Source organism: Molothrus aeneus, chromosome 8 (assembly GCF_037042795.1).
Source record: "Molothrus aeneus isolate 106 chromosome 8, BPBGC_Maene_1.0, whole genome shotgun sequence".
Lineage (NCBI taxonomy): Eukaryota > Metazoa > Chordata > Aves > Passeriformes > Icteridae > Molothrus > Molothrus aeneus.
The window spans coordinates 25395964-25411824 of record NC_089653.1 but is presented as its reverse complement, the minus strand read 5'-3'; the positions used below and the strand labels follow the sequence as shown (position 1 = coordinate 25411824).

Here is a 15861-nt window from a genome sequence, read left to right as displayed (position 1 = left end):
GAGGCTGTAACTAGAGGGTAGTTTCCTCCTCCTTTCATTTCAAACCAGCTTGAAGTCTTAAGTTTCCTGCAATATATGAAAAAGAGATAGAGGATTGAAGGGCTATGTTAAAATCAGGATCTAGTCCTGGTTAACTGAATTTTATCCACTTAGTTTAGATCCTCGTTTTAAGACATTCCTCCCACCCTATGTTACCAGCAATAGGCAGCTGCCTCCTGAGAATTTGCATCCATCTATCTCAGAGTTTTAGCTAAGTTTCCTCTCTGGAGCATCCCACAGAGAGCTGGCACAGCAGCAGGGGAGAAGGCTTCCTTTGGTGCTGCCCTCAAAGCTGTGGGGTATGTAGACAGCAGAGTGTGGAAGGGTGTGGGTCATTATGCACTAGGGCTCTAAAAAGTGGTGGATGGTGAGAGTAAAAGTGACTCCCCATAGCCTGAAAGTCTCACCACTACTCCCAGTTACCTACTCACCTATTTCAGTGTTAGCAGCAACAGCCACCTGCTTTTCTGGGTCAGGGCTGTGAGGTGGCACAATTAGGAGAAGTTGGGCTTTTCTCACTGCACTGCTGTTTTCTATCACTTCTGAAGAAAGGGTGACAAACTGACTAAAGCAAACCATAGCATGGATTCGGCCCAGTGGCTGCCAGTTGAATTGCACCAAATTGTATCATTTCATGTGATTGTACTATGTGGGAAAGAATAGAGATGTAGCAGGGAAAAACTAATTAAATTATGGTCAGGGAGATTTATTAGCCAGATGTAAAGAAATGAATTGCTGATTTATGCCTATCTGGAATCTGTCCATGTTTCTAAAACATGTCAGGAGGATGTGGTTAGGAGATGTTAGAGCTGAAAAGCAGTCTTTAAAGTATGTTCCAGGAATAGTAAAATCTGTGAAATTTCACATAATAGGGACTGAACTAAAGAAACCCCAAGAATTGCCTCCCACACTAAGCTCCCTGGGGCAGATTCACTGACCTCTGCAAGCAAAAAAAGGAACAGAGAGTATCTGCAAAGTCCTCATGGAGTCAATATAGTAGTAAAAGAAAAAGGAGCCTGGAGGACTCTCAGGCTCTATTTTTGTCTCTGCCACATAGCAACTCTGTGATCTTGGTCAAATCAATGAGGCCCCTGTGCTCTTGACTAATCAGTGAAGTTTATCTATAAAGCTGAGAACAAAAATTTTCCTCAGCCCCTATTCCTAACTTGGTCTTCTTGTCTTGTACTTTTCCATAGGTCTTGAACAAATCAGTACCATGCAGGGAAGGTTACTTAAAGGTTGATTGTCAAGTGCTTTTGTATCTTTGGACAAAAAACTCCCTGTTCAGTGCTACATGTTACTATTTTTATGAATGACAATTAGAATTTAGTGTTATAGAAACATCAGTGGGACCAAAAAATTGATGCTGCCGTGGACAACATGAGCATCATCCACTGTTGTTGTTGTTTTTATTCTGTCCTTTAAAACAAAACCAAAAACCTGCCATTCACTGAGCTGGAGGAAGGTGTCAATTTTTTAACATGAAGTGACAGGATATGTCCAGAGGCAGTGGAGGAGCTGGTTTTGCATTGGCAAGATTTACGATAAGGGATTCGCATGAGTGCTGAGGCTAAAGGAAGATAAATCCCTAAAGGCAAATTCTACCAATAATTGAATTACAAAGCCATTATCATGTGCTGAACAAAGCAACTTTATGGCTTTATTGTGACAGGATAAAGCTTGTTAGAATATTTATGCTCATAGGACAACTTTGGCATAAGAATCTCTAGGAGTACATTCCCTCTTCCACATGACTGTTGCAGCTAGTTAGTCTTTCTGTGTAATGCAGTGTATGTGGAGATGGAGATTTGCTGAAATTGGGACTAGGAAGAGGAATTGCTGAGGGTCAGGAGGCATCTTAGATATACAGCCTGTTAAGAACAAAGCCATCTGTGGAATGCAGCTGAGGCACATGAGCATTTTTCATGCTGAGTAGTCAAACTGGATTTTCCAAGCAGTGCCACTTTTCTGTTTGGCATTGCACTGCAGCCACATCTGAGCTACTCCCACTCAGCACTGATAGTCTCAAAATGGCCAGAACTGTTTGGATCTCATTCCATCCACCTCAGTGGAAACAGGCTGTTATGTCATTTGTCTGCCAGCCTTTCCTGCATGAACAAGTCATACCTGCTTACCCCCAAAGCAGGTGAGGTATGCTCACAGGAGTCCCAATTCTGCATTTGGTCACTTCCTCTGAGACATGGAAAAGCTGCATAAAGCCTCTGTGTCCATATAAAGAATGAGGGACATTCTCACTGGTTCTGTCTATGAAAAGGACATGGTAGCATTTGGCATTCTGGGCCATTTGCATCAAAGATTCTGTAAAATAACAATGTCTGCTACTGCCTGTCTTAAAAGATGTTTGATCTTGGCTGCTGTGAGCATGTATGATACAAGAAATACATATGAAAAGATTGCCATTGAGTTTCTTGTGTATATAGTCCCAGATACAGTGTGTCTGTGTCTGAAGTCAAGCATCCAAAACCAAAGGCACCCAAAGCTGCTTTCCAGAATGCACAAATCCTTGAGATGCAGCCCTTATTGTCTGGTATTTTGAGTTCATTGTTTATGAAAAAATGGTAGTTTGAAATTAGGTGCAGCAAGTAGAAGCTTTTGCTTTCTTTACAATGATGCCTTTTTGCAGTTCTGAGTGGTCTGACTGCATTGCAAGCCTCATGAGTTCCCAGCATCCATAAACAATTGCTTTTGTCCCTAGAAGTGAAAAAAGATACAAGAGGTGGAAACCCCAGGATAACAGGGTCTCTATTGAATTTTCTTGGCTCAGAGGAGCTGACGGGCCAAGGAAGCCAAGGTTTTAGAAATGTTTCAGACAGAGAAGATGGCAAGGGGTTGGTCACTACAGAAATATGCCAACTAGCATTTACTGTGCAATGGGCAGTGCCAGGCTGCTTTTGTTTAGTTCAGCCTAGTTCCAAACCAGGGGATGATTTGGGGTCTTTTCTCTGTGCCGCTTCTCACGGTGGATGTAGAATCTGCATTCAGAGCAATTACTGTGCTGCAGCCAGTGGTATCGATTTGTGAGGCTCTCAAGTGCAGATAACTACTTAGCAGGCTTGATAGTGATTAAAATTTTAGGAAGCAACTTTGTAATAGGACCGTGGGGGTCCTAAATTTTTCAAAATGTAAGCATCTTCAGTGTAAAGGCAGTGGGGTTACTGCCTTGCACTCTCTTTGGCTTTTCTAAATCCTCCTTTTCCCAAAAGATTTTTTTTTTCTTTTTCTTTTCCTTTTTCTTTTTTCAAAACATCCAGACAATTATACCCACAAAACACTTAAAGTTAATCACAAAAATACAATAGGCACCATTCAACAGAAAGCGTTGCAAGGATATCCCTGGTGTCCTTAAGTTTCTGGGAGTATTACAGAAAGCCTGAGATTAAAGGGACGGACAAAGGACATGCTGGCATTTTACCACAAAGTGAAAACATAGACTGAGGCAAGAAGAAAAGTTTGTGGGTATATGAGTGTTTGGTCTTTGAGAGTAGATGCTGAAAGGGAAGAATGGATTTGAGAAATATGAGAAGAAAGCACTGCCAGCATAGAGAACAGAAGTTGCTCAGAATAGGGAATGGTAAATTTGGGACTATTGTTTATTCTTAGAGAGATTTCTAAGAGAAGTCAGTAGCAGAGGGGGTGGGTCCCAGAATGTTGTTGATCTGTTCTTTGTAGGGTGCTTGGTTTATCAGCTGTTGAGCACACAGCACTGTTCCAAGTCTACCTTGGGAAGCAATGCATTGCCCATGTTGCATTGACTATGTGCACACAAGATAATGAGGTACAGTGGGCACTTGCATTAAGTTACAAACACTGAGTTGGAGGCTTTGGTGCTCTCTTGGGCCCATCCAGCATGTAGTTTCCTTCTTCCACATGTGAAGCTTGTTTTTTTTTTTGATCATTCTAGCTTTGGTTTAAGAACCTTCCCGTCTGGTCAGAAATGGAATTTCTTTGTAATCAGTTATTAATTCTTTTTCATATTGACACCATGGGTTTAAAACTGTTACTTAATTCTCAGTCTTGCAGAAGTACATTGACTTTCTCAGCTTCTAAGGATAATGCTTTTGGCTTTTTCCCCGGCCATGAAGAAGACAAGAAAACCCAGTGATAGAATAGCTGGATGTTTGTGTAGTGTTGTGATTGATTTGGTTGGCATACTAAAAATTCAAGAATTCTGATATACATCCTACAGTTCCTAGCACCTTTTTTCCAGTAGATGCTTTAGGAACAGATTGTCCTACGGATGTGAAAGGATATGTCTGTCTTCCTAGAGAGAGCGTGTTCTCAGGGGCTGTACAACCAAAAGCACAATATTTATCTCCTGTACATGCTCACTGTGGTCAATATTACATTTCTGAATGTCTCCTAGGCTTTTATATGTCCTAGAGTAAATAATAAGGCTGATGTAAGCTATATAAAACATTTCTCAGAAAGAGGACTGCTCAGGGCATTCAATTACCCCTTTAATTGCAATCCATATTTCATCTGTAATTTTTGTTTTTAAAATTAGATATTAAACATATTTCAGGTCTGTTGTGTTTCCTACTTTGGGACCTTTATGTGATCACATGTGGGTGTCTGTAGTGTGGGTGTCCAGACATGTTAAATTCAATGGAGAGAAACAGGCCTTTCTGGGATAAATTCTCACAAAGTCATATCTAACACTGTTCAGCTGATCCAGAGTGAAAACTGCCTGTTTCATCTCTCTGCCTGCAAAGAGAGCTGCGTGTGATTAGTTCAGAGTTAAGTATCTGTGAGGTACAGCTGGGTAAGATGAATATTACTTTATGTGGCTTTTCAGGTGGTATGGAGAGATGTATAAAGAAATATCCTAGGGCTACCATGGAACAAGATAGCTTGATCCAAAAAAATGTGGCATTACAAAAATGCTGGTCAGCAAGCTCTCAGCAGAATCCAGATGGAAGTGATATGTATCTGGCTGTCAGCTCTGTTCAGTTAATAATGATTTGAGCAGATGTGTATTTGTATTTTTCTTGTTCTTTACAACTGATTTTTCATGTTGGCATTTAATATTATGGGCCTGACCATGGCCTTGTGCTGTCACAAATAAAGTCAATTGTATATCAAAGCAATGAAATGTGTGTTTACTAATGGAGGGAGAAAGATCTGACAGATAGGAAGTCATGGATATGGCTCTTGACTATACCTCAGATGTCCTATTTGATTTTAGGAATTTCCTCCTCTGGACCCTACTTTTCATTTTTGTCATCACATTTCTAAGTTGCAGGGGTTAGGAGACATCAGAAGAAGGAAGTCCTGGAGGTTTGTCACCAGCTGTGTTTCAGCTGGCCTTGTTCTGTACCCCCTTGGGACAATTGATGGCTTAATTCTACCTTGAATTGAAGCTCCTTCAGTCCCAATACTGGCTGAGACTAAGTAATATGCAGGTGAATATTTTCAGGGCTTGAAGGGTCCAGATCTTTATATGCTGCTCTTAAGGCACCTAAAAGTTTGATGTAAATTGTGGCTCATAAAATTGGCTGTCTTTGCCTGAGAAGATGCAAAAGGTGTTTCTCTCGGGGTTAGAATAACACTGTGAGGAGGAAATTCACAAAACACCTGAGTGTAGACTCAAGTGCTTTGCTGGATGAGCACCATTGTTGCACTCTTAAGAGACAAAATATTCAAATTTGTGGAATCTATTCCTTGTTTCTTTGGAGTGTTCACATCCCCATGGAGGTGTGTGAGATCAGGAGGAGGAATGGACTGACAGAGCTGTGCTATGTCTTCTGCAATAGCCCAGTTCCAGGTGGGCTATTCCAATATTCCAGTTCCAGTATTTAAATCCCACTTAAATAAACAAAAATAAAAAGGAGTTTTGCTAGCTTTGTCCTTCTGCAGATTTTTTAGAGCTGTTTGTCACTGGCATCTGTCTCTCTTGAACTGAATTGTAATGAGCAGGCCCCACATTTTGGCCCTAAATTTGCTGATCATAGCAGGCTTAATAAAAATGCCCTAAGAGAGTGCTTCCTTCCCCCCTCACTTGGTGTCAATTATCAGGAAGCAGAGATTTTAAGTGGAAGTTGAATGTTTAAGGAAATAACACCTTGCCATAAACTTTATTAAAAATGGAGAAGAGGTAAAAGCAATGCTGGTTCAGAGTATTTTCTGAACTTCAGTCCCCAGCAAAGGAGAACAAAACCTTTTCTAGCTAGTGAATTGCTATATATTTTGTCAAGCAAAGGTAAGGATTAATCAGGACACAGTCTTGTTAACATTTTTATAATAGTTATTAGTTAAATCACATGATGATTAAGTACTGGAGGTGCCTCTGATTGCAGTCAGTGGGAACTGAATTAAGGTCTAAATCACTGTTTGAAACTCTCTTCTGATTTCCTGAAAAATAATGAGGGTTTGAAGAGAACATCTAATTTTTCTATCACTGGAAATGAATGTGTGTCTTCCCTCATGCTTCTATTAACCAGGAGGTCAGGCAGCTGACAAGAAACTGGTTGTTTAACCCTCAGCTTAAATCCAGGATTGTGCCTTGGGTGATAGGATCAAGACCAGAAACAAGGCAGATTGTCAGAGATGCTGCTGAGGCAGCTCTGCAGTGGGATTGGCACATAGAGCAGTGGTGCATCATTCAGGCTGTCCATCAAACCTCTGCCCATTTGGAATCTTCCAGGGAATTGATGAGGCCACCAGTGCCAGTCCAGGGGAACCTCAACAATGGAAGTGAAGTTTAATTCCATAAACTCCTTATCTGCAGTGCTCAATGTCTTTACTTTGTTACTTGTTAATTCAGAGGGAACAAACAGTGATTTTCAATGTGACACTTTTATTAATGGAATACTGTTTTTATTAGATCAGAAGTGATAAAATGTCTCAGGATAAAATGAGGTTTTAAAACTTCTTAATTAATGAGGGAACATTGATCATTAAGAGTGTCAATTAAGCAAATGTGCATAAAATGTCCAATATAAAGGAACAGCTATAATTAGTATGCTGGCAAATACTATTATCCCATCAATTAAAGTCTTCTGTATTCCACCCTGAACTGAAATGCATCCTTCTGACCAAACAAGGAGGAACATCAAAATTTCAAGTGCCAACGAGAACAGGAATGGGTCTCCAGGTGGAAAGAAGTGAAGGGGTTAGAAATAAAGGACTCATAAGTACAATGGCATTTATTAGATAAAATAGTAGAATTTCTTTAAAATATTCAAGTTCATTTTGGGGAAAACTCCAAAATTCTTTCAAAATTATCAGTTCTTATTTGTGAGTATGATTTTTACTCCTTTGAAAGCAATATCTCAGCCTTTCATGGTATATGTTGTTTTCAATGCCCTTGTCTCAATCTGCCTTTTACAGGTCTATGATGGGGAATGGAAGAGAGCCTGACCTCGTGCACCTGGAGGCAAGGACAGTGGATGGTCGTAAGTACATCAGCTTCTAAATATTGTGGTATTCTGGGCTCTCCTCATATTCTTGTAACCACACAATACAACAGTAGAAATCTCACTTCTTTTAGTGATTCACTTATGTAGTACAAGGAGTTTGGCTGTTCCAATTTAGGTCTGTCAGAAGAGAAGCCTTTCCAGCAAGGCAAAGAGTTGGGTTAACCAGGCTGTGAAAGGAACTGAGGCCATGGTAAGGAGGAATAGGTGATAAGCAGTAGCTCGAGTTACTACACACAACACTTTTATTTCTTCTTACATGGTTTTTATTGATGGGAACATGACACTGAAGAGAAGTTCCTGGGTCATGAAGTCTAGCTGCTGTTTGTTCACACAGTACATAGCCTTACCTTGTTCATAGCTTCATAGTTTTAGCAGACCTGGGATACTCTGCCTTAGGTACTACCTTTGAAATGACCCAATTAGAAACCTTTCAATGACCAGTCTGAGTCTGCTCTTCACTGTTACTGCCTCTCCTGTCATTGTCCTTCACTTTCATCGGCTCCTTTCCCTCCCTGCTTTGCCTCTTGTGGTGTTTTTTGTTGTTTTTTTTCTTTTTTTCGTATTCCAGGAGCCTCCTTTACCTACAACTCCAAAATATTTTCCTAATTGCCTGTAAATTCTCTCAGGCACACTCAGCCCCCTGCTGGCCTTTTCTCCTCCCATCCAGGCTTTCTCAGGTTTATCTTTGAGCTCCACTGCCTTTGCAGATCTTTCTCCATGGATTTCTTTTCCACAACATTGAATTGCCTCAGGCAGGCATCACAGTGAATGCCCAGCTGCCAGAGATCCAGTCATTTTAATTCCATTTTGTTTCCTCAGTAAATAGCAGTTTTCCTGCAACATAACAGGAAGGTTTATACTATTTGCAGTACAGAAGTATTTATAATGCCTTCAATTACTTACTTTTTAAATTGATAAAGTTCCCCCTTGAATTGTACCCTCAAATGCAGTGGTGCTACTTAAAATGTGCATTTTGTCATTGGAAAATTAATTAAAAAATATCTGAAAATTTGATTGTAAGGTATTCTGGTTTTTAACTTAGGAAATTTAACTTGAAAGAGAACTTTTTGGAATATGAATTTTGATGGTTGCGATAGAAACCATAAAGTTTTAAAGGTCTTTTCATTTCAAGATATGTAGGATTAGTGACAGTGAAAGAATGTATTATCTCTATTTCTTATAATTTGTGATCTATGATTATTATTTCTCCTCTCAATTTCTCTTACTTGATGTGGCAGCAAGGCTGGGAACATGAGGCTTTCTATTTCTTGGGGCATGCTAAAAGGAAATATTCCAACAGGGCAGTGTCTATTTCAGCACAAAACACTGCTGTTAGAAGTCATTAAAAACTTGAGGTCATTGAGATGAAGCACTACACATGATGTTTAGGGAGTTGTATTCTGGTGATGTATTTGAGGGATATTCATCTCCCAGTGGGCAGAGAACAACCTTAGTACAGGGCTCTCCTTGCTAGAGCACCAGGAACTCTCTGTCTGCTCTCTGATTATGATCTGTCCGTGCACTTAATTTATTGTGCTTATGTACATAATGTAAAATGTTTGCAAGGACCAAAACAAGAGTTCCTCAGCAGGCATAAACCAGTACAACTTCAGTGGCATTGATTTACAGCTGCTGAGGATCTGGCTAGCAATCTTGTTCTTGAGTGCGCTTTCTCCCTACTTTTTTCTTTTTTTGTTTTTCCTCTTGGGATCCAGAAAAAATGTGGACTCCTGAACACACTGTGTCTCATCAAAGTAGGGTGCAGGTAATGATGAGCAAGCTGAGTACAGCCTGCTCAATTTATTTCTATTTGTGGAGACAGATCTGCAGGGCTAATTGCTGCCTTTTATGGTTTTCATCCTGTTGTGTAAGTTTTGGAGAGCACCATGCAAATTTTCATCTTGTGGAATGTGATGCTATTGTTTGTTTTTCAAAGGCTTCAGGCCCAATCCATATCAATCTGGGGCTGAAAGCATGGTGGTAAAACTGATTTTTCTGGTTGGAAGAAGTTCATTTGAATGTTATCTCACATTTCCATTTGTACGCTTGGGTGTCCCTGGTGTTTCGCTTTGATTTTGGAACATGATCAAAGACAAGCCAGCAAAGTCAGCAGGAACTGTGATGTTTTTTCTTTCTTTTTTTTTGGTCTGGCTTCAGGGCAACACCCCAGTAAGACAATTAATCCCCTCTGGTTCTTAATCACACAATAAGCTTCTCTTTGTTACATTCACCACCACAACCAGCGGGCAGGGTGATGGTGGAAGTTAAATCTAGGTTTGCTCAAATGCAACCTAAAGTGCTTTCAGAAGGTATAAACTTAATGACACATAGGGGTTCAGGTTTGTGAAGAATACACAAGATCCTAAAATTAACAGGCTTATTTGAGCTTGGTAGGGTTATCCCAGTAAGGCCTGATTCAAGCTAATTAAATGGGAGGTAATTTTTATTCAGGTAGTGCCTACTGAGAAATCCAGACTGTTGGTGCAAATTAGAAAGATGGATTCCTACAAGGCATTTGGAGACTAACTGGGTACCCACTGGCCCTCCAGAGAATGGCAAAACTGACTCAGGGGATGTCTGAATGACAGTTTCTATAGACAGTAAAACAGTAAAACAACTATTACATTTATGAGGCATGCCTTTGCTTTTGTAGATAAGAGACCAATTTATTTAAAGTTTTTAATTTTTTTTTAAAGTGTGGATGAAAGAAGCTAAGGGGTTTTCTAATGTGCTGGCAAAGATTTAGAGAGCTCCTGATATTTAAAAAGTAGTTTTGTTTCCTTTGCTTTTCTTCTGCTGTCCTGATTTACATAGCAGCTTTTCCTACTGAAAGATAATTTAGGTGCTGCTGTGATGCAGGTTAAGACCAAAGTCTCACCTGGGGCCAGCAGACGTGTTCTGCTTGCTGATCCACAGGAACTGAGCATCTGGCCAAAAGTGCCTGAATCACAAACTTGCACTAGTACTTTAATTTCTGTTTTCACAGGAAATTGCTGGGAAGAATAAAACAATCACTGTTGTGGAAAAAATGAGTAGGCAGCCTAGCCTGGCAGTCTTTTCCTAATGTAGCTACAGTGGTGAATTAATTCCTGTAGTGCCCTAAACCTGTACTGTGATTTTTTTTTTCCTTTCCTGGTTGTGATTAGTTTTTTTCCTGATCATGATTAGTATTTGTCCTGGAGAATGACATCTGTTAGTTTCTTTCATTATAGTTTTATGCCAGAAATGGTGGAGGATATACTTTCCTGTGTAAAGAAAGATTTCTGATGCTGACGTGCAATGAAGAAAGAGTAGCAGCAGGATAAAACCAGATTTGTGAGTAGTTAGTAAATGGGATGGTTTCGTTTCACTGATCTTCATTACTGGTTAATTGCTTTGCAGTTGCTGAGTCCTGGAGAGTTGTGAGCATATTCCCATACCATGCATGTTTCACAAATCAACATTCAGACCAGATGGAAATGGATAAAGAACAGTCATTTCTTGTGTTTCTCAAAAAAAAAAAAAGATTAAAGTACAGGAGAACATATATTTAAACTGTGGAATTCATTGCCATGGAGGTTGTGAATGCTGAAGATGTACCTGCACTGCTAAGGCAACCTAGGCTTGTTTTATTAGTCACTGAGGGAGAGGGGTTACAGGCCTGGGTCTTTCAGTGACATATGTCACTACCATGTTCTTATGGGTCATTAGTTACTGGATGCCAGTCATGCTTCAAAAGCAGAAACTGTCCCTAATGTCTGAGTTGCTCAGTAATGAGCTGGGATGCTCCACAGAAAATCTGTGAGAAAAACACATCATTTACTACATTGTATAAAACTCCTGATTTGTCCCCAGTGGGTTAATTGATAGAGGAAAAGACACATTCCTCAGTGAACTAAAAACAAGAAAAATATAAATTATGCATTTGCAGAGTAGAGTGACCATTTTCTCTGACTCTCCCTGTGATCTGATAAGGTTTTGAGAAGACATAACTGCAAGCTTACACTAGGAAGCAGTGGATGTCAGGGTTTGATATTTAATCCAAAAAAAGCACTTGTCAATAAATATCCTGAAGAAAGTCACACTGCTTTAGGAAGGGATCTAAAACTCTCCTGTTTACTTTTTCAGAGGCCAACCAGCCTCCAGTAACCACCAATAACCTTCCTTCTCCACCAGCTGAGTCGAGAAATGTCTCTGGGACTGGTTGGATCCGTTTACGTTGAGAACATACGCGCAGGGTGCTCAAGATAAATGGAAAAAACGAAAATATTTCATGACACAGGGTCCCCCTGGCTCTTAACATTTTCTGTGTTAGCTTTTGCAATTCTCTTTCACCACCATACAGATCAATTTTGTCAGAGATTTCCCTTACAAGATGTCTCTTCCGTTGTGTTCTGTGACTTTTCTTGCTTCCTCTTTAGAAATAGCTGCTGTTCCCTGAGAAGATTCCTACTCTGGATGTCTAAACCTGTCAAAAACAAATGCATCTGGGGGTGTAAGAGCTGGGAGTTGCTATGTTCTTCTCTCCAGGCACAGTGTGACTTTGTTGTTGTATATTAAAAAACAGCAGCTGTTGTTGGAGGTGAGGGTTCTGGAAATGAAAAGCATAATGTCCTAATTACCTATGGCAGGGAAAACATCTGTGCGAGAAAACTAATGAAATTAATTCCAGAGCTTAGCAACTGAATACATTAATTGACATTAATTAATGCTAAATTACAAACCTCTGCCAATGAAGTCACATGAAATGTCCGCGAGAATGAAATGGAAAAAATCCTTGAGTTAATGTGAACACAGAAAATCTTCCCCTAGGAAAAAAAGTGAGAACCAGGCACTGCAAGAAGCCTGCTTTTCCTTCTTTCTGTTTCCTGTAGCAAAAGAAGCTTTTCCTGTTGTGCACATCTCAGTGTTTGGCTGTTTGGGAGATTAGCTTAAGCAATTTCAGTGCTCTGCCCTTTAGTAGTTATTACTGGCATTTTAGAATTGAAGCCATGGAGAATTGCACTGTAAAAGTTCACAGGAATTGCCTTGGTAAATCTTCATCAATGATACAATCACTGCTGCACAGACTCCTGTGATCACAGCAGAAATAGGGATAGTCCCCATTCCTCCATTAAAGCACAATCCAAAAAACCTCAGTCTCCTCTAATGGATGTCAACCTGGCCTGCTCTTTAAAATCTCTTGTGGAGGAGATTCCTTAATCCCCCAGACTTTTTACAGCTCAGGTGGCAGTATAGGACCATTTCAACTGAGGCTGCTTTGCTGAAGCCCAGGATTGGCACATATTTCACCCAGGAACTTTGTTGTGGCAGAGTGGGAGACCCCTCCTGGAGTTCTGTGTGCAGCTCTGGAGCCCTCAGCACAGTAGAGCCATGGAACTGTTGGAGCAAGTCCAGAGGAGGCCACAAAGATGATCAAGGGCTGAAACATGTCTGCATGTGAAGGCTGACACAGCTGGGCTTGCTCAGCCTGGAGAAGAGAAGGCTCCAAGGAGACCTTATTGTGACCTTTCAGCACTGTTGGGACAAGGAGGGGACGTGCTGACCACTCAGCACTGTTGGGTGGTGGAGAGACTGTGTCCCCCTATCCCCCTTTTCCTGGCTGCAGAGGAGCAGAGAGCTGAAAGGCTCTGAAAGGGAACTTTTCTGAGCTCACAAGAATGAGCAGGCTGGGAATTATGTCGTTCCCTGCCCTCTCGTGGCTAATGTGGAAAAAATCATGTCCCTCTGAAGGGAAATACATTTCGATCATGCTGCCCAGGCTGTGCTCATTAATGCTTTGCAGTGAGCTGCAAAAGCATAAAATGTTATAAACAGCAGCAACTAATAATACATAGCACTAAGTATATTCCAAGAACCCTGCAAATGCCGGAGAAAAAGAATCATCCTTCACTGAACTTTCCTGAAGGTTCGTTACCCTGCGTGTCTGTTTCCAACAGAAGTCAACAGCCCTTAGAAGCAAGGAAAGAAATGTCAACTGATAGATTTTAATTAAAACCAAGATTAAATACAAGATGGTAAAATTCCAGCCATTTCTATTTCAGTGTAAAATGCTATTTCTCTGATCTCAAGGTGGTAATTATATCAAAGAAGGGGCTGTGTCTCTCCAAGGAAAATGATTAGAAGTACTTCTAACATTAAATGCAATGTAGTGTTTCTATCATGTAAGTACTAATGTTAAAAAGCCAAAATTGTTCCTTGTGTGGATCAGGTTTGTCATAAAACAAAGTGCAAATTCTTAATGAATCTGGAAGAGTCCAAACAGAGTACTGAGAATCTGGTTCTGTATTCTAGGGTAAATTGTCCCCATGAAGAAATTCAAATTGTTTTTCCTCAGGTGACAGATTATGAGATTGGCACCTTGCAGTGCTTCAGAAGAGGAGGTGGGGACATCCCACATAGTGACAGTGGATGAGATGGCTGGCATGGCTGTGAGATGGATGGCTGCATTTAGCCATTTAATTTGAAACTGCTAAGACTTCTAGTTACAAGAGAGTGTGAAATGATTGCCCAGGTCTGCCAGAGTGCATCTACCTATGCTGTCACCAGCAAAGTAGGTAAAAGCCCTGAATGGGAGTTGGTCTGAGGTACTTTTCAAGTTGATCTGAATTACTCTACAGAGTGTAAGTGCTGTAGGAAATACAGAGATGCATCATAGAAGGTTCTCCCTTGGTAAAAATGCATGGCTCTGACATCTGATCTAGGGCAGAATGAAAGAAATAATGGGAGGTTGAGGCAGGTAAAGAAGAAAGGCTATTAAAGGAAGAAAGTAATCAAGGATTTATGAAGGATGTAGGGGAAAGAAGGGTTGTGTGGTGTTGAATGGATGGTGTCAATTCACTTCACATGGATCTGGGAAGCAAAAGTGCCACCTCAGCAAACAGGTTTATGACAGTAGGAAGAATCTGCAATCAGGGTCTCAAGTGTATCATTTTTGTTCTTTTCCTTTCAGATGCTCAATACATCACCTGCAAGATGCAGAACTGCAGTGAAGCCACTCGCAGCAAACCCTTTCCAGGCTACATTGACCATAACTCCCTGATCGTCCAGGGTGATTATGTCTTTGTTCAGGTGCAGAACACCCTCCTCTCTTATGTATTCTACTACTTTATATTATATTATTCTGTCTTCTATTAGTTTTTCTTGCATTCCTTTGCATGTGTGTGCATGTGTGTTAGTTTGCAACTGCTCAGACAACACTGGATCCATAAAGGCCCTGAGTGGGTTGGAGTAGTTTGTTACAATGCTAACTGTGTTCCTTTAAGCTCTAGTTTCCTGTTGCTGTAGGGCTGCAGAGTTCCTGCCTGAAGTATGTTTTCTGTGTGCTGGAGTGCTCTGTGCCACTCCTTGCAATCTCATCAGCACTCTGGAATTACAGCTTTTACCCCCCAGCTGGAAGTGTGTGTCACTCACCTGCTATTACAGGGGAGTAGACCAAAGCTTTTTGAGTGTAAGAGGGAAATAAGAAAGAAGGGAGGGAGTCAGGGAAAGCACCAAAGGAGTAATCAGGCTTTATTGTTATGCCTCAGTTGTGACTATAGTGAAATGGCAGAAGATGGGATGTGCTCAGCCAGGCTGTGTTCCAGGTGAGAGCTGGTGAATAGATTTGAACCACCATGGGTTTCATTAGGCTGCTGCCAGTGTCCATTTAATATCAGCTGAAGAGGAGAAAAATAACAACAGAATTGTAGGGAATGTGGAGGTGAGCTGGAGATCACTAGCACTAAACTGGGCTTCCAGGCAGTTTATATTTTAGCATGCTTGTGAGTGGAGGGAAGAGAGAGAATTTATATTTTACATTGGGTTAGTTGATTGCTAATTGGCTTCAGTTAATGAACTCAGTCTTAAACAACAGTCTAAATAATCCACAAATAAATCTGGCATGTATGCTTCAGAACAGCTTTTGTGCCTAGTGTGTCTGAGGCAAAAGGGAAATGTTTATGAGGCAGGGAAAACAGGGGTGTGTGTCACTGTTCAGCCACACTCTCTCACTCCAGAGTGGCTCTGTGTTTGTGCCTCGACTGACACAGGAGCTGGAGTGTTTCTCTTTAGCCCTCCTGGCTGATGCTGGAGCTGGTGTTACCCTTCTGTTCTTCAAAGGAGGAATGACCCTATGCCAGGCTGTGTATGCTTGGAGGAATGGATGAACACCCTCCTTCTAGCCTTCCCTTCTTTCCTTGATCTCCATCTGGCTTTTCTGCAACTAAGCCATTTGGAATTAATTAGTAGGCTTAAAAGCAGTAGGATAAAGGAATGGGAGTTTATTTTCCCACTAAACTTGTTTTATTTACAAACTCACACTCTCGCATTAAAAAATATTTCTGGCCTTCCTTCCCCTAACTTTTGCCCAGTTCCCTTAAAAAAAATGTTGAAGAGCTTTAAAATGAGAAATAGTCCTTATTTT

At 40.7% G+C, this 15861-nt stretch overlaps 1 protein-coding gene across 4 annotated transcripts in view; it reads left to right on the top strand.

Annotated features, from left to right (window-relative positions):
• Positions 1–15861, top strand: part of SORCS1 (sortilin related VPS10 domain containing receptor 1) — a 257959-nt gene that overhangs the window by 175193 nt on the left and 66905 nt on the right. For all 4 annotated transcript variants that reach the window (XM_066554121.1, XM_066554122.1, XM_066554120.1 and 1 more), the window contains exons 6-7: positions 7390–7454; positions 14410–14528. In XM_066554121.1, coding sequence (XP_066410218.1) covers positions 7390–7454; positions 14410–14528 — 184 coding nt within the window. The remainder of the gene's footprint in view (positions 1–7389; positions 7455–14409; positions 14529–15861) is intronic.